The 25,387-nt window shown below is 36.4% G+C and overlaps 1 protein-coding gene across 3 annotated transcripts in view; it reads left to right on the top strand.

Annotated features, from left to right (window-relative positions):
- The window catches only part of LOC150089194 (T-complex protein 11-like protein 1), a 177,383-nt gene that overhangs the window by 119,154 nt on the left and 32,842 nt on the right, over window positions 1–25,387 (top strand). For all 3 annotated transcript variants that reach the window (XM_090388342.1, XM_090388351.1, XM_090388335.1), the window contains exons 7-8: window positions 12,180–12,364; window positions 15,165–15,349. In XM_090388342.1, the coding sequence (XP_090244468.1) occupies window positions 12,180–12,364; window positions 15,165–15,349 (370 nt within the window). The remainder of the gene's footprint in view (window positions 1–12,179; window positions 12,365–15,164; window positions 15,350–25,387) is intronic.

Raw genomic sequence — 25,387 nt, 5'->3', positions numbered from 1 at the left:
CATCTGTTAGATTCCAGTAAGAATTAATTAAAAATACATAAAATTAATAGCTTTATCTTCTCTTATCCTGACAAATGATGGTATTATCAGGAAGCGGGACTTGAAATTCTAAATCGGGACAATCCCTGCCATATTGGGACGCTTGGCCACCCTGATTGTAAAGATTTATACAGAAAGTATTGTAAAGATACTTTCTGTATAATTTTTAAGAGAGAAATGAAGGAACAATAAGTATAATTTTTATTTTTGTTTACAGATTATGTTGGATAATAACCTGCGCCATAACTAGAATCTAGGTAAATAACTAGAGTTAATAGTTCATTTTCTGCTTTAAAAATTCTGAACAAATATTCGAAAACATGTTTGAGACAGGTGAACTATGGCAAAGCACTTCAGAGAAACCCCCACAATGTTCAAGCCATGTGGACTGTGTCCCATTGGCTATTTCTTTGGAGAATTACATTCTAGCCTTTTATCTCTACATCCTTTCTTTTTGGATTGGAGTTTTGTTTGAGAGCGAAGTGGGAGCTTTTATTTGCATTTTGTATGTAATATTTCCTATACATGTCGGGTTATTTTGGTGAAGTTGAAATTAATCTTTTACTACCATTTTCAACAAATTCATGGCAAAATATCATCATGTCATAAGATGTGACAGTGTAACTTAACCCTGTGAAGTTCTTTACAAAAAATTTCATCTTGACCTTTATCATGGTGCCGCCTAAGAGAATAAGTGACAGTGGTACTAGTAAATATACCAAGAAAAGGAAAGCAATCGATTTGGATCAGAAAATTAAAATAATAAGGATGTATGAAAATGGTCAAACATTAACAAGTATTGTGCAGAATTTAGATTTGTCAGTATCAATAGTGAACACAATAATAAAGGACAAAGACAGACACCTAGGACTTTGAGTTAGCCCTGAAGTGTACAAAGTGAGTCCTTGTCAATGCCTGCAGGTTTCCTGAATGATAAACCACTAAAGGTTTAAGTTTATAACCTGCTATGTTATCCACCACTAAGAGCGTTACCCTGTCTTTGGCAGTTTAAACCAAGACATCGACTTTTCTTCAATAGAAATATGTCCTCCTAGGCATTTTTTCCCAAGATAGGCTAGTCTTGCAGCAAATAGCAACCACTTCTTATAATCTCATCCAATTTGCCCTTGAATTTTTTGCCAGCCTCACCATCTGCTTCTCTTACAGAACCAACCATGACTTGCTACAAAGGTGGTTTCAGTATCATCACTCTTCATCTTAAGATCCTCAAAAATGGCACGAGCCTTTGCTTTGATGAGGTAGAGTCGTAAGGGAATGTACTTTTCTTGCATACAATGACGAATGATTGCCCTTTATAATAAATAGGAACTGAGAACTCCCAAGCACTACCTTCAAAGGATTGTATTTCGGTTATTGCCTATTATCCCATAAAATGTCAATGATTGTCCCTATGTGACTTCCAAAGCAGATCAAAAATCTTGAATAGAAATCAAAATTATGAAGTATGCCACACTATGCTATCCTCTCTAAGCATTTTCAAGATTCTCTTGAATCTTGAAAATGCAATTTTAAACTTCAACCAAGGCATTTGGCAGGTCTAAACCAAATGCAAATATTTATGTTAGCATTGTAATAAATTGATTTAAGATAACTAATTAAAATCAGATGATTAATTAACACAAAAATAATAGAATAAATTAAAAACATAATGATAAACTTAGTGGTGGTCAAGAAAACATTCAAACAAAAAGAAGAGTGGGACAGAAGAAAGTAAAAAACAAAGGAATGGTAGAGAACAAATATAATGAATACTGTCGTGTCCATATGAAATATAACTTTACTATAGGGACCAATGTGTTAATATCACTAAGATGTAAATATTTTTCATATATATTTGCACATAAGAAATTTTTTAGGGATGTAGATGCCAGAAGTACAGGGTTGTTAAAATTAAAGTGTCCCTATGTAGAAGGCTCTGGAGCAAGTTCTAAGGCTGGCACTGAAGAGAAATTTGGACAACAGGTACAATAAACAATGTGCTCACCATTTATTGGGGGAAAAAAAAATAGTTACAAAATTTGTCACTATATGGTGCTGTGGCAATATAGATCACTTGAACAGTGCTACAATTGTTCAATGTGTCCTCCATTTTGGTCAACAACAGTTTCCATTCGAAGTACAGCATTTTCTACAGCAGAATGCAAAATGTCAATTGGTTTGTTTGTTATTTTGATTTTTAGGAGCATTAGCAACTAAGGCCATATTGCTCCGGGAATATGCGGTGGTCATTCTCTGACCTTTTCCGCATCCTCCGTATTTGGTGGTGACGGGCTCGAACCCCGGTCTAATCAAGAGGCATGTGCTACACACTGCTGCTGCTCCTTCCCACCTGGCTACGGAGGCGCCTATGTCAATTGTCAATTGGAATAGCCAGCACATGATGTCTAATGCTGTCTTTCAGATCTGCCAGAGTTTGACATCCTTCCTGATGCACCTGGTTCTTCAAAAAACCCCACAACCAGAAGTTGCATGGGGCGAGGTCCAGTGATCAGGGTGGCCAAGATGTCTGGAAACAATGGCTGATGACCCATTCATCTGTAAAGTGTTGCCTTAGCAATCTTTGGACACAACGGTTGATGTGGGGTGGCGCACCATATTGCATGAATATGGCATTCTGAAGGCACCCACATTGTTGCCACTCTGGTATTGCAAAAAAATTTTCCAACATTTCATAATATTGCTGTCCAGTGACGGAACAGATGCAGGGTCCAGTTGGTGTTACCTGTTCAAAAAAATATGGCCCAATCATGAATGTGGCCGTAAATCCACACCACACTGTCACTTTTGGAGAATGCAACGGGACCTCTTGGATAACTCGAGGGTTTTCTGTTGCCCAAATGTGACAGTTGTGCATATTCACTTGTCCATTTAAGCAGAAGTGGGCTTCATCACTCCAAAGGATGTTCCATGGCCAAGTGATATCCGCTGTCATTCGCACCAGAACCTGAAGTGTGTATGTGAAATGAATATCTACATCACCATGCTTTAGCAGCTATAGCTTGTGCATCGTGTAAGGATAGAACCGCAACACCAGACGCGTTACTAGTCTTACAGTGGAATATGGCATGTCCACTTCACGAGAAACAGCTGGCACACTTGCGCTGCCACATGGAGATTGACTTGATAAATCCACGACAGCCATAGCCACATCTTCAACATGAGAGGAGTCCACTCGTTTTTGACCTCTACCTGATTGAACACCAAGATGTCCTGTCACTTCAAATTTCACAATCATTTTGTAGACAGCACAAACAGTCATAGGTCCACACCTTATGTGCTTCTGACGCCGAAATTCTCTGATAGCTGCAGCTGCAATAATGGCACCTTTTCTTGCAACGTTGTTGGCATTGCTGCTGTAGTGCAGGCAAACATCTACTGTATGATTTTGAAGAGACTGCTTTGCTTTTATACAGTACAGTAGAGCTGAGTAGTGGCACTGAGCAATAACTTACGATTATGCAAATAACGTAAGTTATTTGCATAATCATAACTAAGATAGTTACGTGCCATACAGTGATAAATTTTGTAACTAATTTTTTTTTTCCCAATAAATGGCAAGCGAATTCTTTATTGAATCTGTTGTCCAAATTTCTCTTCAGGACAAGCCTTAGAACTCGCTCCAGAGCCTTCTACATAGGGATACTTTTATTTTAACGACCCTGTATATCAAATTCTGACATGGGGATGGATAATGATTTTTGTGATAACTATGAGGAAGGTGGAAGAGAGTTTGCTGAGGCTAAACATGAATAACGTGTCTGGGGTGGATGAGATCTAGTGGTGGGATTCAGCCTGTTCATACAAACTTGTTTCTAACATTTCCTGAGTTTCCTGAACCAGTCCTTAAACCTTGTAGTCTGTGCAAAATTTTTTTTGTGCTGAATATATATATATATTTTTTTTATGCACAATAAAAATTTTTTACGTATATTGACAAGTTTAGAAGTCATAAAACTCATAACCAATGTAATATTATTGATATAGCAGGGCATCAGGATGTGTGAATCGTATGTTTAGTCTGTTCATAGACATAGTAATGAACGGTTTACTGTCGGATTCCCACTCATCTAGCCTTTACATCAGTAAGTAAATAAAACTTTACATCTAGTAAATAAAATTGATGAATTTGAAGTGCTGATCAAGACATCAAAGGCAGATAGGTAATGTTGGGGTATCAGGGACATGGTGTCACACAGATATAAGCAGTGCTGAATTGGAATTTGGGGAGTACAATGTGTACAGAAATGACAGACAGGACAGGAAGGGAGGAGGGGTTATGCTATTAGTTAAGAAATACATAAAATCTAAGGAAGTGCATCCAATTGATGTTGGTGGACGATGCAATTTTGAGTCAGTTTGGTGTGACATAAGCACTGGGAAAACAAAATTGAGAGTAGGAATGTGTTATAGGCCTAATGACTTTGATGAGTATAATAAACAACCATATAGGGAAATAGAGTGGGCCAGTAAATCAGAGAGTCTTATAATGGGGGATTTTAATTTCCCAGATATTGACTGGAATTTGTGGGTTGGTCACTCTCACACTAGCATGGCTTTTGTGGATTTATTGGATGACTGTTTTCTACAGCAGCATGTTTGGGAGGCAACTAGAGGGAGTAATACTCTTGATCTGATTATCAGTAGTGATTCTTCATGCATTAAGAATTTGCAGATAAAGGAGCCACTGGGTGACAGTGATCATAATGTACTACTGATGTGGGATTTGCTTAAAGATGTAACTACCATCAAGGGTAAAGGAAAGGTTTCACTTTCGTAAAGGTGAAACTGTCTGAGACAGGGGGTCTCAGACTGTTTTTAAATTCTATACAGTGGGATCAACTGATGACGTTACCAACATTGAATTCTAAATTCGAAGCCTTCAGGGACCTAATCTTGGAGGCTACTAGGTTGGTTATTTGTTTTTTTTTTTTAGGAGCATTAGCAGCTAAGGCCATATTACTCCAGGGATATGCGGTGGTCGTTCCCTGACCTTTCCGCATTTGGTGTTCACGGGCTCGAACCCCGATCTAATCAAGAAGCATGTGCTACGTACTGCTGCTCCTGCCCACCTGGCTACGGAGGCGCCTGAGGATACTAGGCTTTTCATTCCAACTAAGAAATACTGTTCAAGGTTTAGGCCTAAATGAATCTCAGATGAATTAACGAGACTCGTGGCAGAGAAGAAAAATGTATGGGATGTATATAAATTATCAGGCGACACAGAACCCTACGACAGATATAAGCTAATCTGCAATCAAGTCACAAAGGTGGTTAGGCAGGCGAAGGCTGATTATGAAAAATCTTAGGCAAAGGACCCAAAGAAAAACAGCAAAGAGTTCTTTACTTATGTAAACTCTAGAAGGAAGGGGATGAATCAGATTGGTCCACTTAGCATAGATGGTTCGACTATTGATGATTCTGCTCAAGTAGCCGATAAACTGAATGAGTATTTTGCATCTACATTCACACATAAGGAGTTATTCAATGAGGGGAATGCCAGACGTTTTTCGAAATCTAACAGGGAGCTAAGTGATTTTGTAATAACTGATAGCGAAGTGGAGGGGAAATTGTTGTAGTTAAAGATAAAAAAGTCACCTGGGGCAGATGGAATCTATACAGTTATAATGAAGTAGGCAGCAAGGGAAGTAAGTAAACCCTTAGCCATAATTATGAGAGCATTCTTGGAGTCAGGGGAGGTCCCCATGGACTGGAGATGTGCAAATGTATCCCCAATTCACAAAGGGGGTTCAAAGGGTGACACAAATAATTATAGACCTGTTAGTTTAACTTCTGTTCCGGGAAAAATAATGATAATGGAGTCACTGGTTAAAGAGGTGATACAGGATCACCTAGACAAGACAGCAGTAATAGTTCAGACACAGCATGGGTTTGTTAAGGGGAAGTCATGTCTGCCCAATTTGATTGGATACTACGATGTGGTTACGAAAGAACTGGATGCAAAAAATAATTTTGATATCATATACTTGAATTTCAGGAAAGCTTTTGATACTGTTGCACATGGAAGACTGCTGAACATATTGGAGTGGTATGGCATTGAGGGTAAGTTGCTGAAATAGATAAAGGGATGATTGAGTGGGAGACTGCAGAGAATGGTAATAAATGGACAATGAAGGTATATAAGACTTAATATCCAAGTTTGCAGATGATACAAAGATTTACAGGGTTGTTAATGACAGTAAAGACAGTATGCTACTGCAACAGGATCTAGAAAAGTTAGGCAGATAGGCTGAGAAGTGGCAACTGAAGTTTAACTTTGACAAATGCAAAGTACTTCATAGAGTTTACATAAGTAAAGAACTCTTTGCTGTTTTTCTTTGCATCCCTTGCCAAAAATTTCTCGTAATCTGCCTTCGCCTGCCTAACGTCCTTTGTAACTTGGTTACAGATCAACTTGTATCTATCATAGGCTTCTGTGTCACATGTTAATTTGTATGTATCCCATGCATTTTTCTTCTCTGCCATATGTCTCATTAGTTCATCTGACACTTAGGCCTAAACCTTGAACAATATTTCTTAGTTGGTATGTAAAGCCTAGTAGCTTCCAAGATAAATTCTTTGAATGCTTCCCATTTTGAATTTTCTGTTGGTAACATCATCAGTTGGTCCCACTGTATAGAATTTAAATACTGTCTCAGTCCATCGTAGTTGCCTTTACGAAAGCAATAACCCTTCCCTTTACCCCTAATTGTAGTTACCTCTTTGAGTAAATCCCACTTCAGCACACTGTGATCACTGCAACCTAGCGGTTCCTTTATCTGCAGATTCTTAATGCATGAAGAATCACTACTGATAATCAAATCAAGAGTATTACTCCCTCTAGTTGCCTCCCAAACATGCTGATGTAGAAAACAATCGTCCAATAAATCCACAAACGCCTTGCTAGTGTGTGAGTGACCAAATCACAAATTCCAGTCAATATCTGGGAAATTAAAATCCCCCGTTATAAGACTCTCTGATTTACTGGCCCACTCTATTTCCCCGTATAGTTTCTTATTATATTCATCAGAGTCATTAGGCCTATAGCACACTCCTACTCTCAATTTTGATCTCCCAATGATTATGTCACACCAAAGTGACTCGACACTGCACTGTCCAGCAATGTCGACTGGCTTCACTTCCTTGGATTTTATGTATTTCTTAACTAATAGCATAACCCCTCCTCCCTTCCTATCCTGTCTATCCTTTCTGTAGACATTGTACTCCCCAAATTCCAGTTCTGCATTCCTTATATCTGTGTGACACCACGTCTCTGAAATCCCCACAATATCTGCCTTTGATGTTTTGAGTAATACCTCAAATTTATTTACTAAACTCCTAGCATTGGTGTACACGCAAGTATACATGCACCTGTTCTTTTTCTTAGCTACCCTAACACAACCTATGTGTTTATTTGTACTCCAATGATTCCCAGCAGTCTCTGAAATATCCTGCATCTTATTTTCCAGGCTGCAGCTCATTCCAATAGAAGCAGTGCAAGAATCACTTTCACCTTTGCCATTGGCTACTGTTAATCTATTAGTCCTTGTATCCCCCCAATCTAACAGTTTTCCGACCCACCTAATACTGCCTCAATAGCATCAGCAAACATTCTTGCACCCTTTCTATTTAAGTGTATCCCATCCCTGTAGAAGCAGTCTCTCCTGTTAACAAGTACAGACCAGGCTGAAAAAAATTCTACCCCTGGAGCCTTGCACAATCTTTCCAGGGCCGAATTGATCAAAAAAACTCTCATCATATACTCCCTCCTATCGTGTCTGGGCAGAATTGCAGACACTTTCAAATTCAACCCTAATTCACGGCTTTTTTTTTCAACGGTGACCTGTACTTGTTAAGTAATTCCGCCGGTCTCCTACTCTTAATATCATTAGTGCCAACGTGTACAACTATATCACCTTTTGTGCCCTTAAAAGATGATATCCGCTCTACAACATCATCAACCTTTGCCCCTGGCAGACATACCCTGGTCCTGTTCCACCTATCCTTTTTACAAAGCAAAGAAATAAAAAAATTCCATGCTTATTTTTTTCTTTTTTCGCTTTTGTGCATTTCTCATTCCACCAATAATTGAAATGTATTGAGTCTGGGAATTTGAAAATGGAATTGAGCTTTTAGCTGCAAATAAACGTCATCTATGGGCTGTAGTTGTATAATTTTTTTGTCCAGAGTGATTGCTGACTGAAATTTGTCCCAATTAGCTTTACAGAATTTCCATTTCCTGCAAGGCTGGTCTAATGGTGGTTGTGTAGTCATCAGATTACAAACAATTGGAAAATGATTGCTGCCCATGGGATTATCCAAAGTGGACCATTGCATGACTGAAAACATTATCGGGGAGCAGATTGATAAGTCAATTGCAGAAGTCTGTCCAGTAGGTAACTGTATATGGGTGGCTAGCCACTATTAAGAAGAGTGAGGTTTTGTTTTTCCAGTTAAGTTTCAATCATTCGGCCGTGTCTGTCTAATTTAGATGATCGCCATAAAGGGTGATGGCCACTGAAATCCTCTAGCAGGCAGATAGGGGAGGGTAGCTGTATTAAAAGTTCTTCATGGTCATTATAAGAGTAAGTATGATTTGGTGGGAGATAAACTGAGACTAATGTTAAAGCAATCTGAGTAATCAGACACACAGCAACAGCTTTGATTTGGGTTTGGAGAGTGATTTGCTTAGCTGGAATCTTTGAGCTAATCAAAATAGCTACACCACCACGAGCAGAATTGGATGTATTCCAATCTCGTTCTATAGATTGAGTAGTTTTTTATGGAAACGGAGATTTGAGGAGTTAAATAGGTTTCTTGCAGGCAGAAACCAACTGGAGAGTAGCAGTTAATTAAGTATTGAATGTTGTCAATGTTGCCACGAAAGCCTCTGCAATTCCACTGCAAAATATAAGGCATTACTTGAATTTAGAAGCTGTACCTGTTGTGGCCGTCTTATGTCATTCAGGCTTCGGTTTGTCTCTTTTTGGAAAGATAGGGCACGACCGGTGTCCATTTCTTCTTCTGCAAATATTTCCAGAATTGGATCTTACTGTTTGGATGAGTACTCTGCATCCATCGATGTGTCCTGAATAATCTTTTTTGAAGTTGAACTAGGATTATTTGAAGTAGCAGCAATCACTGGCGGAGGTGGACATTTCCCTAGTATTGTGAGAGGTGTACTACTTGCTTGGTCTAAGTGCTTAAGGGGATTGGAATGTTGCTGTGAGAGGACAGCTTGAGCCCAGTCGGAGATTGATATGTTTGATGGAACCATAATATCAGTTTGAGTGGTAATTGTTTAATATTTTTTTGCTGCATTGGCATAGGTAGGTTTAGGTATAATGGATACAATTAATTTTCTTGCTCCTTGATAACTAACTTTGTTTTTAACTTTAAATTTCACAATTTTTTTCTCCGTTTCCATCTCTCACATGTCTTAGAGTAGGCAAGATGGTTGCCTTTGCAGTTGGGACAGATCATTTCTTTCGCCACACAATCACTTTGAATGTGATCGGAGGATCCACATTTGGGACAAACTGTGTTCCCTCTGCATGTTGTTTGAGATTGGCCATACTTTTGGCATTTATAACATCTCAACAGATTGGGTATGAAAGGACGAGTGCAGCAAAGTAGATATCCTGTTTGGACTGTTAAAGGTGAGAATGATATTTCTGGTAAGTGTGAGAATATTGTCTCTTTTGATCATAATTCATTTTACAGCAATCACATTTTGTTCCTGAAGCTCTTCTTTAATTTCTTCCTCAGTTGCATTTATCAGGTCCCAACTAGATATTACGCCCTTTGCTGTATTTAGAGTTGCATGTGGAGTTACTTTCACTGGAATACCAGCAAAATTTGTTATTTTTAGCAGTTTTTCAGAATGCCTGCAGTTTAGAGTTTCAACAAGTAAGTCCCCTGATTGCAGTCTCTTAACTGTCTTGGGAGATCCTGCAATACTTTCCATGTGTTTTTGAAATAGAAAGAGGGATAGCTTACTGAGAGGCTGTTCTGATAGTGAGTGCATTATTAAGAATGCTGGTAAGTCTGTCACCAAGGGATTGGTTGTGACAGATTCTGTCTCTAACAGACAGCTTGTCGGCTCTAAAGATGGAAACATATTTTGTTCCGTGTTGGCTCCTTTTAGCCCTTGGCAGATGAACTTTTCTGCCAAGGTTACTGGCCCTGTCATGGGGAGGCAGGAGCAGTGTCTGGTGTGACCAAGCGAAATTAGTAGGAGTTAGTCTATAAAATATGAAAAATAAAAAAAAGGTTACTTTCCTTCATTGCACTCTACCAGTACTTTTGATAAAAGAGCTGCTATTAAATAAAAGGATTTATTAAGGAGAGAAACGTAAATGATAACTATAATTCACCTTTTAGAAAATCGCAGTGAAAGCACAGAGAAATTGCTCAGTCACAATCGCTTGGCACTCAGCACCTGAATATAAACTGATTTTATATGAAGAAATGTGATAGGCGTATTTAGCTGTATTGAACAGCTAGTTGTATGAAGGAAACATAGTTATCTCCTTATATGTTTATAAGGAGATAACATAGTTATCTCCTTATCAATTTGTTACTAAGATAGAACTAAGCCTAGTTGTTCAGTTTATTAACAACTGTATAATATTTATTACTTTCCACCCTTATACTCTTTTTTTTTTTTATCTCTTTTCTCTTTAAGGAATAAACTATTAATTTTCAAATTGGTGTTTTTAATTGTCAGATTGGTGCTGTAGTTCTGTGTTATTAATGCTATTGTAATAATTATCAATTAAACATTATATCCACATTGTTTTTCTTAGGGCATTATCCTATCTATTTATAACTTAGATGGAAGGCATTTCAGGTATTAAGGCCTAATGGTGTTTTTTTTATTTATTTATTTTTTATATTACAAGCGGTATTACTTGCGAAGGTATATCTCTTCACAAGTGTTACCACATTCATAACAATATGAGTAAAGTGTGTATACAGACTATCTAAAGTGAACAGTATACATTATACATTTAACCTATGAATTTCTTTTTCATATACAAATTGTATGTAAAAAAAAAAAAAAAAAAAATTACCAGATTTCTGTTTGTCTGATTTTAATGAAATTTGGAATGGCTTGACTAATACATTTTTTAAAAGGAATGGAAGGCGTTATAAATCTTTTTAAATATTTTTAATAATTTTCTGTTTTTTTTGAAAGAAGTAGCTTAAAAAAAATAAAAAAATGAATAATAATAAATAAAAGTAACCATTCCCCTCGGATTATCCACACTTATTTAAAAAAAAATAATAATAATTCTGCTTTAAAAATTATTTAAATATTCACTTGAAGCCACCCAATTTGTGTATCATATCATTGCCTGGTTTGCTATAATTATAAACTATTCACTTAAAATAATACCTGCAATTTTTTTTCTTACACTGATATCAATACAAAACAGCTGATCAGTATCTTTTTAAATGACTGTATCATGGATTATGCCATATCTGTGAGAGAGAGAGATTCCTAGCAGTCTGTCAATTACTGTATTCTGTGGTGAGCACCTCCAACATCAGTACATAAATCACACACTTCAAAGTGCATGCCAGACTTTAACAACTTTAATTAATTATGCGAACCTCTTAAAATTCCGACTGCAAAAGCTAAATGATAACCAAATTGGATTAATAAATTGTTTAATTCAAATTAACTCTTTAAATAAAACAGTTATATTAATTGTTTTTTTTTCATGATTACTCAACTCTGGACTAATCTACCCCATTTCAAGCACTCTGCTATACCTAACTTAATGAAGCACAAAAATATTGTGATGTCTATTTACTCAGCTCTACAGTTTTATAATAAATTTGTCTGTTTATATTATGTATAAAAACACAATTTCTAAAGGAATTAAAAATAAAATTTGAAGCAACGTAATTTTGTTTTTCTGATAATTCAACAGAGAAATGCAAAAAATATAACTAACAATGTTATATGTTTTTAGTTAGGTCAGTTTTTCAAGTCATATGAAATAGGTTTAATTTAAACATCGATATAAAGATTTTCACTGTTCACAGTTTGATAATACTGAATAAATTATATTAATTAATTATAATTCAATAATGATTTCTTAAAAATTTAGAATTATCTCCACAAATGGATGGGTTGAAGTTAACAAAAGAGTGGTTGAAGAAAAATTATGAAGTTGTTAATGACAGCCTTTCAGTAGATGCAGGAGTAAACACTCCTGTACTTTCATTTTCAAATGTGCTGATAAAAGCGTATATGAGTGTACTTGAGTGGAATGAAAAGACAGTTTTTCCAGAGGTAAGTTTTATATTACATTAAATTATGTTATGTTACAGCTGTAGTATTGTCATCTTAATAGTTAGATACTGATATGTATATGCAGATTTCTGATTTAAAATTTTGGCTGGAGTAACAGAACCCTTGTCATAGAAGGGGCAAAAAAGTCTGTATAGCACAGTCAATTCTTGAAACAAACAAGAAGTTCATGATTGCAATCACCACATAGTTTACTGTTATTGGTAAAACTATGGATGGGATTTCCAATTAGATATTCCTTGAGTGGCATGGTGCATAGGTAAACTGTTATTTTAAGATAATAAAGCACTCAAACCTATGTTGGTTTATTTTTATTTACAATCTGGAAATATGTATATAATGGAGTCAAATGTTCCTTGGAATTTTCTTACCACTTCTTCAGTAACAGCTGTCTTTGCAATATTACCTTCACAAAAGTCATAGGTATATATATTTAGTTATGGTTTTTTTTAGGTCACTTAGGTATATTAGATATGGTTGATCTTAGGTATTAAGGAAACTTAATGTATGGCAGAGATTTATCATCCCTCTGAAGAGTTCACTGGAACAAGTTTTTTTAAGTGACTTTTTGTTGATAGTGATTTTTTTGCAAGAATTTGAGTTTCTTGAAACTATTCTGTGGAATTTTCCGAAGGCATGTGATCTAAGCCAAGATGTTATCAAGCTGTCAGTTACCGTTTTGCCAGTTAATGATTCCCACATTACAATGATAATGGATAGTAGAGATTTATCATCTCTTTTAAGAATTGACTGGGGAATGTATGCACAAATTTTCATTCAGAATGAAAAAAAATTAGTGGAATATAAGGAAATGAAAAAATGACACAAAAAGCATGGATTAGTGCTGGTGCACAGGTTTTAAGGACATCTGGAGAAATACTGTCAGATCAGAACCTATTTGGAATGGCATTTCTGATCTTCCCTGTATGCACACTCAATATCTCCATTGATCTGGCTACAGAGGTACAACTCTGATTTTTGGGGTCCTCATGCAGAAATATGAATAAAAAACCCAGACATTTACATTGAAATTATACTTTTCTGAGCTTCCATTTGAGCAATAGGTTTTTCTGAACATTGGTCTCATTTTCCCCTCCCCCATTGCAGAATTTTGCATTATGATATTTTGTGTTTGACATGGTAGAAAGAGATTTAAAAAGAGGATCAGTTCAGGAGTTAGAAAGCAAAATGCTAGCAGGACAGCTATGTTTTGATGAGGATGCAAATTTTCAGAATGTAAGGGGGGGGGGCAGGAAGGATTGGCAGAAATTGTAGCCAATAGTTAGTCACTTGCTGTTGTTTGGTTTTAGGCACATCAGCAAATTAGACATTTCTGTTTGTTCATGGGCCGAATTGCATATTGTGCAGGCTGAAAAACCCATATAATATGTAGGTTGGGGGAACCCCTCTGGCTGAGGTTGACTAACTATAACCTTGGTTGAGGACTTCAGAAATTTCTCCAGTCATGGCTCCAGTCATGGATGGAAATTGTACCCATAACTACTCTCAAAATGAGGAATGAGCGATGAAACTATGATACTGTCATGGAGGACTTAGGCAAGGAATTAGAAAGCCTGACTTCCCATTTGCATAAGAGATAAATTTTCCCACTCTTGGTTGTAAGTTGCAAGCTAAATAAATTTTATATATATTTATATAGAAAGTGAAAATGGACATATTAATGCAAGCCAGTTCTGATATACTTTATTGTTCTATGGAAATATGTCATAGCACATATATTGGTAAAATCAATGTGGGATGAAAGATTACATTCCTACAAGATTATTTGAGTGATGCAGTCAAAGAAAGTACATATTAGGATCAGGATTGAGCCGAGACCCACTAATTTTGGTAAAATTGGACAAATGCTAATAATTTATTGTAATTTTTCCTTGATCTCATTATGGATTTAAAATAAACTTTGAAAAGGGTAGTATAGGCTATTTTTTTACATCCAGTTCCTTTATGACCATATCATAGTATCCAATCAAATTGGTCAGACAAGACTTCCCCTTAACAAACCCATGCTGTGTCGGAAGTATTACTGCAGTCTTGTCTAGGTGATCCTGCATCACTTCTTTAAATAGTGACTCTATTATTTTCCCCAAAACAGAAGTTAAGCTAACAGGTCTACAATTCTTTGTGTTACCCTCTGAACTCGTTTTGTGAATTGGGGATACATTTGCACATGTTAATGTTTATTCTGTTACTATATATGATATCCTTCTCCACTGCATATATTTTACCACATGCAAAATTGAAATTGAGTAACTGAATAACACAGTGAACAAAATCATAACGTTTATTTTCAAATGGCAGTTGTGAAAACACACGTTTGCTGCAATTTACAATATATATAGAATTTCCCAAGAGGTTACAGGAACAGGACTGATTACAAATCTTGGAAGTTTATAGGTTGGGTATTCTAGTGAAGGAACAGTTAGTCTCAACAGAACATTTATCAATCTTACCATCTCAGCCGTCTTTGAAGAAGGCCGCCATGCCCACTTTCTATGCAGAATGGTCATCAAGCAAATAGTAAACCTATTATCTTGGTTATTGTTCAGTTTCTCATTGCTCAGAAAACTTCATATCTGACTGCACAATTACTCCCAGGTCTTTTTCATTTTCTACCACATACACATACACACTCATGCTGTGTAAGTGTATTGCAATTTGTTTGCATTGGTTTGTTCTTCCCTTTTTTATAATATTAAATCATGTTTAATTCTAAGTAGAGTATTAGAAGAACAGTTGCATATTGCTTATTTTTTTCTCTTAGACCCTGGTCATGGATAAAGCCAGATATCTATGTGTGAGTGATCAGATTACTGTTATAACAATTGTAGCAAGTGTGTTGCTTGTTACCTGTAGTGTTGTTGGGGATGCATTATACAACATAAGCAAATTCAAGGAGACTTTGAAGGATCACGTAATGGTTCTTCTGAGTGAAGCTGCAAAATGGAGGTAAGTCATTTATTAAAGTATTTGTGATTTTTAACACTGTATAAAAATGATTTATTTAGTTCCATATCATTTTTAAAATTCCTATTAAATAATTTTTTTTGTTTGTTGTTATGTCAGTTTTGAATTAAGGCATTTGTTCTTTTAACTACATTGGAGACCTCTAACTAAATGGACTTATCACTTAAATTTTTTTGGAAAGATCAAGGTTCAGATTCCTTCAGTGATATGAGAACCATGTAGGTGCTGTAGTTGAATGGTCAAACATGAGGGTACATTTTTAAGTATTTCAGTTTACTGCAGTTCAAGCCATACTGCTAAATACAGTGATGTTCTTGTGTTGTCTCTGTCCTGTGTACTCTTGACTTTTTGTGGTTGTCCAGGAATATAAACAGAAAATATATTTATTTATTTATACTGGAACATCTTCTCAGATGCCATTAATTTGAAATAAAAAAATTATATATCAGACTAACATAAATGTCAACTTTAGCATTCCTCAGTCAATGTTTTCATTTTTCAACATGCATCATTAATTGTATTAGAAATTTAGAAATGCTGTCAAAAAAAAAAAAAAAAAAAAAAGACATAGGCCTGCACGTGGCACATCACAACTATTCTGTATTCATTGTGTAATTTTGGTATCACACAATAAGTGTAATATTTTTAATGAATTGCATCATTGAGCAGAAGATGACTTGCAGGAGCAAGAATGATTGGAACAGCTGTGTTGAAAATGAAACTAAAAAAGATTAATGGTTTTTCATCTTAGAGGCAAAATACAGTCTACCCCAACACATGTAAGAGATATGTTCCACGACTTTTTACTTAAGTCGAAAATTACTCGGGAATGACTAATAAAATATTTCTACTATATCCCTGATATGTCAAAATTACAAAATCCACATAATATCCTTAGAAGAATCAAGAAAAATAGTTATATACCATAACAGTTAAAAACTTTATCTGGGGAGAGCAGTGAAGTAGCTGGAGTGGCACATAAGAAAAGAAAATATAAAAGGAAGAAAAAAAATGCACGTTATTGTATTGTAAAAACTGATGTGTATTTTGTATGCCGTGTAGGCTTTATAAGGGCTACTAAGGAAATTAAAACCAAAGTGTACATATTTAAGAAAATTGGTCTAAACCACACAATGAATCAAAGTCTATGCACTTCAGGTGATAAACTCAAGGTAACTTAAAATGAACCTGAAGCATTAATAAGGAACATTAATCACAGGGTGTTGTAGGCTGAGCAGAGGTCAGGGAGGTAGTACGTGATATGAACTCTTTGATCTTCATTTGTTTCTTATGCTTTTTTTCCCTCTTCATAAATTTTGCATTAAGCCGATAAGGAATCTTGAACTTTTCTTTCTATTTTCAAGAAATGTTCGGTGTTCCATCTATTCCATCAAACATAGCGAGACCTTCCTGAATTTTACGAAATGTTCTGCCATTTCCTTTAATTTGAACTGCTTCTTGGGTGGCTTGCTCCGATTTCTCAATGGATTTGGCTCTCCCTTGTTCCTCAACTCTTTGCATGTTCAACTTAGTCTTCTGTTGTTAAATCTTCACCTCGTTCATCCACAAGCTTATCTACATCTTCGTTCTCCAGGAAAAGCTGAAACTCCTGGGCTAACTTTGCAATTTCTTTGGTAACAGAAGACGTCAGCTCATCTTTGTTTTGAAGCCTTCGTCGTTAAGCTCAGAATGTTTTAGAAATTTTTTTCCAAACTCTGCTCATACAAGTTGTTCTCACATCATTCCAGGTTCTTGAAAAGTTGTGTATTCCATCAAGGATGTTAAATGTCTTCCAAAATTATCACAGATCTATCTTCCTTGGCTCTGTTGCATTTACAGCATCAGAAAATGTTGTCTGTATGTAATAAGCTTTGAATGCCCCGATAACTCCCTGATCCATTGGTTGAATCAAAGCCATTGTATCTGGAAGGAAGTATATTACCTTGTTGTGTCGTGCAGATCATCTAGCTATTTATGACTGGGAGCATTGTCAAGGAACATTAATATCTTAAAAGGTACTGACATTTGTAAGCAATATTTTTCAACTTCAGGGACAAACACATTTATAAACCATTCTTTGAACATGGTTATTGTCACTCAGGCCTTTGAGTTAGCCTGAAATGTACAGGAAATGGTTTCATGTCAGTGCCCTTAAAAGCCCACAGGTTTTCTGAATGATAAACTGTTAAAGGTTTCAATTTATAACCTGCAATGTTACCCTGTCTTTGGCACCTTTAAACTCAGACATAGAGCTTTCTTCAATAGAAATATGTCCTACTAGGCATTTTTTCCAAAGAAAGGCTAGTCTTGTGGAAAATAACCACACTTCTCATAATCTCATCCAATTTGTCCTTGAATTTTTTGACAACCTCACCATTTTCTTATCATTTTATTTTTTGTTATTTTATTATTATTATTATAATTCAAAGATCAGCTGGATAATTACCTATGGGAGGAGGGAAATGTTTAGGTTGTCCATTTCCTTTTCTGTTATTTATTAATTATTATTTTTTAAAAAATTTTTTCTTATTATTATTATTTTATTTTATTTATTTTTTTATTATTATTATTATTTATTTATTTTTTTTGGCTGGTGCAGCATAAGCCATAGGCTTCCTTGCACCATGTGGCCATTGCTAATACTAATTCACCATTTTTTGTACACCTTAACCTCACTGGCCTGCGAGTAACGGACAATTTTTGCAGTTTCTGATAGGGAAGCACCTCACACATGAGCTCTGACAATCATACTCTTTTGAAATTCTGTGATATGTGTTAGGCTTTTTATACTGTGAGCTATGTGGCATAGGCCATTATGGATGGGGTGGTCACCATTCAGTGATCACTGAGTGTATATTGACATATTCATATGTATAAGCATAAATATATTTTTGTGTACAAATAATATATAAAAATATAATATAATTATATATATATATATAAATAAAAAGTGTGGCATTAAAGTTCATGTACTGGTGCTGTTTGTTCAACATCATGTTCAGTGAGTTTGAAACTAAATGGAAGTGGTATGTTGTAGTTCTAACTTCCTCCAACAGATGATGGTACAGAGATTGTCCATTAGGCTGACAGGTTGCAAGTAACAACTAGTTGCATTAGTAGTATTAATGTCCTGTGTCTCACGATTTTGCAATGGAGCAATGAACAAATATCAAATTTTGCTTTAAACTGGGAAAATCTGCAACAGAAATGTTAAAAATTGTTTATGGCGATGAAACATAGTCATATTATTATTATTATTATTATTATTAATGGCCATATGGTACAAGGAAGCCTGAGGCTTATGCTGCACCAGCCAAAAAAAAAAAAAAAATTCCCAAGTTACCCCCTGAGAGAGAGAGAGAGAGAGAGAGAGAGAGAGAGAGAAGTAGAAAGGAATCACCAAGAAAGAGAAGAATGATGATATCCAGCTCAGGACCCTGGGTTTGCCAAGCCCATACTCACTAGATGTGAGCCCCCGGGGTTAATGAGTGTGTCTGAATGGTATAAGTGGTTCAAAGATGGACCTGAGGCTGTTCACAATGACCAAGAAGTCGGACTCCATCAACTTCTCGAAATGAGGACAGAGTTGCAAAAGTGTGGGAAATTGTTTGATCCTCGGAATGATTGCTGATGAGTTGGATATGAATAAGAAGATGATTCGTGAAATTCTGCACAAAGATTTGGGGAAAAGGAGAGGCTATTCAAAATTTGTGCCACACAGCCCCATGGATGAGCAGGAGCAACAGAGAGCATCATCATATGAAGGCTTCATCCACACTTGTTAAGACAATCCCAATTTCCTCAACTGTATTATCACTGGAGACGAATGTTGTGTGTTTCGGTATGACCCAGAGACAAAGCTCCAGAGCATTTAGTGTACTTCAAAACCATAACTAAGGCCCCAAAAGTTTTGTTTACAGAAGTCTAGAATCAAGACGATGCTAATAATGTTTTTAAACAGACAGCAAAGAATTTGTACCTGAAGAGAGAGAGAGAGTCAATGCTGCATTTTACATATATACGTGCTTCAAAGACTATTGCATTTCTTGAGTAAGGATAATGCAATTTCCAGAGAAAGGCTGATGGTTCTTATTGCAAGACAGTGCTTCCACCCATTCTCCACTTGTTGTGAAGATATTTCTGATGAAAGTAATGTGCAGATCAACCATCCAGTCTATTCTCCGGATCTAGCACTAGCAGACTTCTTCTTCTTTCCCAAGCTGATTGCCCTTACAGGAAAGAGATTTCAGGATGTTGAGGACATAAAGAAGAAACATTGGACATCATCTCTTTGGGTGTCTTTGTTGAAACTTTTAGAATGGTGTAATAATTGCATTTAATCGGGTGGTGATTACATTGAATAAAAATAAAACCTTTTTGAGCCCCTTCACTTTGTGTTCTTTTTATTGTACCAGTCTTGGAAGTTTATTGCCACACCCTGTGTATATACGGTGGTGGACAAAAAAACTTCATCACTTGTGATTTATGCAAATAATGTTTTGTGCTGCATTGTGGGTTGCAGAAATGTTCGAAATGCATTTGTTAGATGGGATGTATATCTCTGTGAATGAAATCCAATTAAAAGACTCCACCTGATATACCTAATTGCCATAAATATCCTCCCAAAGGGTAAAATGCGTAATTAATGGAAATATGTGAAATCATGCAAATTATTATTATTATAATTGGCCATATGGTGCAAGGAAGCCTGAGGCTTTTTCTGCACCAGCCAAAAAAGAATTTCTGGGTTACCCTGAGAGAGAGAGAGAGAGAGAGAGAGATATTATTATTTGTTATTTAGGAGCATTAGCAACTAAGGCCATATTGTTCCGGGAATATGCGGTGGTCACTCCCTGACCTTTCCGCATCCTCCGTATTTGGTGGTGACAGGCTTGAACCCCGGTCTAATCAAGAAGCCTGTGCTACGCACTGCTGCTCCTTCCCACCTGGCTAGAGAGAGAGAGAGAAACAAAAGTCAGAAGTAAAAGGGAATCACCAAGAAAGAGAAAAATGATGATATCCAGCTCAGGATCCTGGGTATGCCAAGCCCATATTCACCAGGATGGCAGTCATGTCAACCAAGCATACATTTTATTGCAGTTACGTGTACAAACTGAAATGAAAAGTTAACGTAATTGTATTGTGTACTATAAATCAGCAAAATAAGTTCTTAATATTTTGTTGTTCCTCTCCGAGCTGCAATTACAGCCTTGCAATGATCTGGCATAGAGTTAATCAACTTCTTGATATACAATTGCCCAATTTTGTAGTATCTCACCCTTACAATGCTCACCCTTACAATCTTACTTGTTGGCTTCTTCTGAGCAATTTTAGATGACATTGTGTACCAGCAATATTCAATATGGTCCAAATCTGGACTGTTGCTGGGCCAGTCCAACATTGTAATGCCAGCATTTTTGAGGTATGACTGCACCTTAAGGGAGAAAAATGAGGGAAAACATTGGTGTAAGTATGTTTTAAGCCTTGTGAGACAAGAAGACAAACTCATCATTAAATCTAAATAGCATCAAACTTACCAGTTTTGCTGTCTGGCAAGATGCTGAGTCCTGTTGACAAATGCAGTTTTGGACGTCTGTGTGCTGATCCCTAATAACGGGTTTCAGGCACTTCTCCAAGATAGCAGTGTAGGTTTCTGTATTCACCGTTCCATTAATAAACTTAATTTGCCCCACCCCTTTGCTTGTTATGCATCTCCAGACCATCTGACTGGCGGGTAACTTTACAGTCCGATTTTTGTCTTTTGACATATCGTTTCTCATCCGAGCCATGGAGCTTGAATTTCGATTCGTCAGAAAAATGACAGTGTCCCATTGCTCTTTTGTCTATGAAACATGCATTTTAGCCCAAGCAAGTTGCTTCTTCCTCATTTGTTGGATCAACAAAGGCTTCTTCTTGGGTCAATAGATGCAGACCACATTCCGAAAGCCATCTTTGGATAGTTTGTGCAGTTTTTTCTTCACCAGAGGCCATCTCAAAAGCCCAGTTTTAGATCAGGAGCACTACCATGGTGATTGTGAAAGCATAGCAATTTCAAATATTGAACTTGGCAAGGCGTAGTCACTCTCTTATGGCCTGGTCCAGGTTTTCTCTTCACATCACTGGTTTCACGCTTTAATTTCAGCACCTGAGATACTGTTGACTGTTGGCAGCCTATTTTATCAGTGATAGCACGTGTAGAAAGCCCTTCCTGTGACAGAGCAACAGCTACACTTGTTTCTTGGTGTCAACTGAACATATGGAGCCATACTTACACCTCTGCAAAACAGGATACTAATGAGCTTGTGTACCCTTCCAATGCCGTATTTACAGAAACTTCTGATGCAATATCTTGCAATTACTGTCTGATGCAGTACCTTTGCTTCGTGACAAACGAAATGACTGTAATCAAACAATATCTCATATGTTTCACTACAAATGTTACTCTTTTTAAGGTGATGCAGTTTTTTTGTCTGCCACTGTATATAAAATAGTATTATTCACTTCCATCTTCGAAATTTTTAAAAATTTATTTCAAATTTTGCGTGCAAAATTGGACAATTATGCATGTTGCTTCTCACATTGTATTTGACATTTGGAGTGAATATTGGAGTGAGTGAGTGAATATTTGGAGTGAGTACAAAATGCATTCCATGCCTGTGTTCATGTTCTGTGTGAGTGTTACTCAGTGCAGGACTTGAATAAGTGAGTACATCACTTTGTAAGGTGCTGCAGTGGGTAGTTTGATTTTAAGAAATTACGTAAAATTATATATGCTTCCCTTAAAAAAAACAGAATTTTCACAATACATGAAAAATACAGTGACATCAAGAGTAAACTACAGTAGAATGCCAGTTATCCAGAATAATTTTAAAGGCTGACCTTTTTTCTGTTTTTTTATTAACAGTAAGCATCAGTTATAGTGATCATGTTTGTAAAATGAATTCTGATTCTAATAAGCAAAAGATCGAGTTTGCTACCCATTTATAACAGATTGTACAAACAAAAAGACCAATAAACTGAAAACTGCAAATTGTTTTTATTGTTTTATGGTTGTGACCTTCAGAAATGTGCTGTAGAAAAATATCGCAGAGACTACTGGGTTTTCTTGGAAACCATAAGTGAATTTCAGATTAGTTTAGCTTCAAATTCGGTAAGAATAATAACTGTGCGATTTATTATTTTTCTCAATTTTTTACTTTTGAAAGTGTGAATGAAAAGAAAATGCGTAGTTTAACATTGACAAAAAAAAACCAGAAATTATTAATAGAATTAGAAAAGGTGAAAATTTAAGAAATCTCTCCAAAGAGTTTAATGTTGGGGGCTTCAACAATTTACAACATGAAGAAAAATTCCAGTGCTATAACAGAAGTTGTGTTGAATGTGGATAGTGAAGGAGGATCTAGAAGAAAAAGACAATGTCAAAAAAAGAAAATGTCACTTTAGAGTACACTTTATTTGTGGTTTCTTCAGAAGCAAAGTTTAGGTGAACCAGTGTCTGGCCCAATGTTGTGTGAAAAAGCATTGGATTTTAATCGAAAATTAAGAGGTAATGAAGATTTTAAGACAAGCACAGGTTGGCTGAAAAATTTTAAACCGAGAGGTTTAATATTTTTCAGTCTTTCATGGTATACGTGAACTAGATATTCAAGTTGAGAAACTTTCTGCAGACGAATCGGCAGAGTGTCCTTTAAAAGTAAGGTTGCTTCAGTTATAGCAAATTAATTAGAAAGAAAACAATGTTGATGAGACGGGCTTATTATGGAAAGCATTACCGAGAAAAATTTCAACAAAAACATTTGAACTGTGGTATGCTTTTAAAACATTAATCACAGATGCCTTGAATGCGTATGTACCATTTAAAAAAATACTCCACGAGTAGGGTTCCAAGTTGGATGAATAGTGAAGTTGCCACATTACTTGAGCAGAAAAAGATGGCATGGAAAGGTTACAGAGCAATAAAAAGTACTGAAGCCTATAACAGCTACAAGGTGATCTATAATAGAGCCACAGAAAAGGTTCGACAGGCAAAGGCAGTTTATGAGAAATCACTAGCAAAGAGGGGGGATAAGGAATTCTTCACATATATAAATGCCAAGAAGAGCAGGACAAACCAGATCGGACCTTTACGTAAGGGAAAGGTGATATTATTAAATACACCAGCTGCCATTGCAGATGAACTCAACAGTTATTTTGCATCGATATTTACAAATGAAAAACCTTTTGTGGCAATTGGAAATTGTGGGAGCGAAGTTGAAAAATATGTAATTAATGATATTTAAATTTCGCAAGATTATTTAATGAAAAAACTTTCGAGCCTACAGGCCAGTAAGACTCCTGGAGTTGATGGAATATACCCCATAATCTTAAGGGAAGTGGCAAGAGAGTGCATTGAACCATTGAGGCTAATTATGCGAGCATCACTAGACTCTGGAGAGATTCCCTTGGATTGGAAAAGTGCTAATGTATCTCCCATACATAAGGGTGGCTCTAAAAGTGAAGTGGGATATTATCAACCTGTCAGTCTGACTTCAGTGGTAGGGAAAATCATGGAAGCAATGATCAAGGATGGAATTCAGGATCATTTGGATCGAATTGAAATTCTCAAGGATACTTAGCATGGTTTTGTAAACGGAAAATCATGTTTAACAAATCTGGTTCGCTATTTCGAAAGGGTCACTCATGAGCTGGATTTAGGGAATAATTTCGACATTGGAAAAATCCTTAGATGGATACCAGGATGGCTTCAGGGCAGGAGGCAAGGGTTGTGATAAATGGCTATTCCTCAGATTGGGTTGATGTAAGAAGTGGGGTTCCCCAAGGATCAGTATTAGGACCACTGTTGTTTTTAATTTTCATAAACGACATTGATGAAGGAATAGAGGGCGTGATGTCTAAATTTGCTGATGATCTTAAAATTGGTAGAGTGGTTAATGATCACTGTCAAGCTGAGCTTCTTCAGAGAGAGAGACCTAGATAGACTTCAGGAATGGTCAGAAAAATGGGAGCTATGCTTTAATCCAACAAAGTGTAAGGTATTACACCTGGGAAACAGTAATCCCAAAATAACTTATTCACTTGGTGGAGTTCAACTAAACCCAGTACTGGAGGAAAGGGACTTGGTTGCAAGGAAGGCCATGGTGTCCTATCGATGATCTATCGAACTTTTGCAAGTAGAGATGGGACGTGATAATCCCATTATATAAGGCTTTTGTTAGACCACACCTAAAGAAAGATATCAAGCTTCTTGAAAGGGTGCAAAGATGGGTCACTCACCTGGTGAGATCAGCAAAAGGGCGTCCTTATGAAGAAAGACTTCGAATATGTGGGTTGCAGAGTTTGGAAACTAGACACCTTAGAGGAGATTTGATTGAGGTGTTTAAGGCTCTGAGAGGCATCAGTAAAATGAATGAGGACAAAATTTTCAAGATTATAAATGATGCTAGAACTAGGGGACATAAATTCAAGTTATGGGGGGAAATGTTTAGATTGGACTGCAGGAAGTTTTATTTTAGCCAGCGAGTTATAAATTACTGGAATAGGTTGCCTTCATGGGTGGTAGAGGCCGACAGTTTGGGGAAATTCAAAGGTCATCTGGATAGTACTTTCGGGTAAGGGAAGCGCATAGGATGATAGGTTTAATTTCCTTTTTTTATTAATTATTATTATTTATTTATTATTATTTTTTTTATCATTGTTTTTTTTTTTTTTTTTTTTTTTTTGGCTGGTGCAGCACAAGCCATAGGCTTTCTTGCACCATGCGGCCATTACTAATATGAATACTAAAAACCCTAAAGAAATTCCTGCACCAGGATGAGGAAAGCACAAGTTACAATTGCTGTGTGTGCAAATGCTACTGGGATACAGGTTGTCTGTGTTCGTTATCGGTAAGTCGAAAAAAACCGAGAGCATTTAATAATCTTTCGATTATTCGGAAAATTTAGCTATCCAGAAGAGGTCTGACATCACTTATTCTGGATAACTGATGCTCTACTGTATTTTGTATTGTTTTTGTTAATTAAA

Source organism: Mastigoproctus giganteus, chromosome 2, assembly GCF_048544385.1.
Source record: "Mastigoproctus giganteus isolate SK-2022 chromosome 2, ASM4854438v1, whole genome shotgun sequence".
Classification (NCBI taxonomy): domain Eukaryota; kingdom Metazoa; phylum Arthropoda; class Arachnida; order Uropygi; family Thelyphonidae; genus Mastigoproctus; species Mastigoproctus giganteus.
This window is presented reverse-complemented; position numbering and strand designations above follow the sequence as displayed.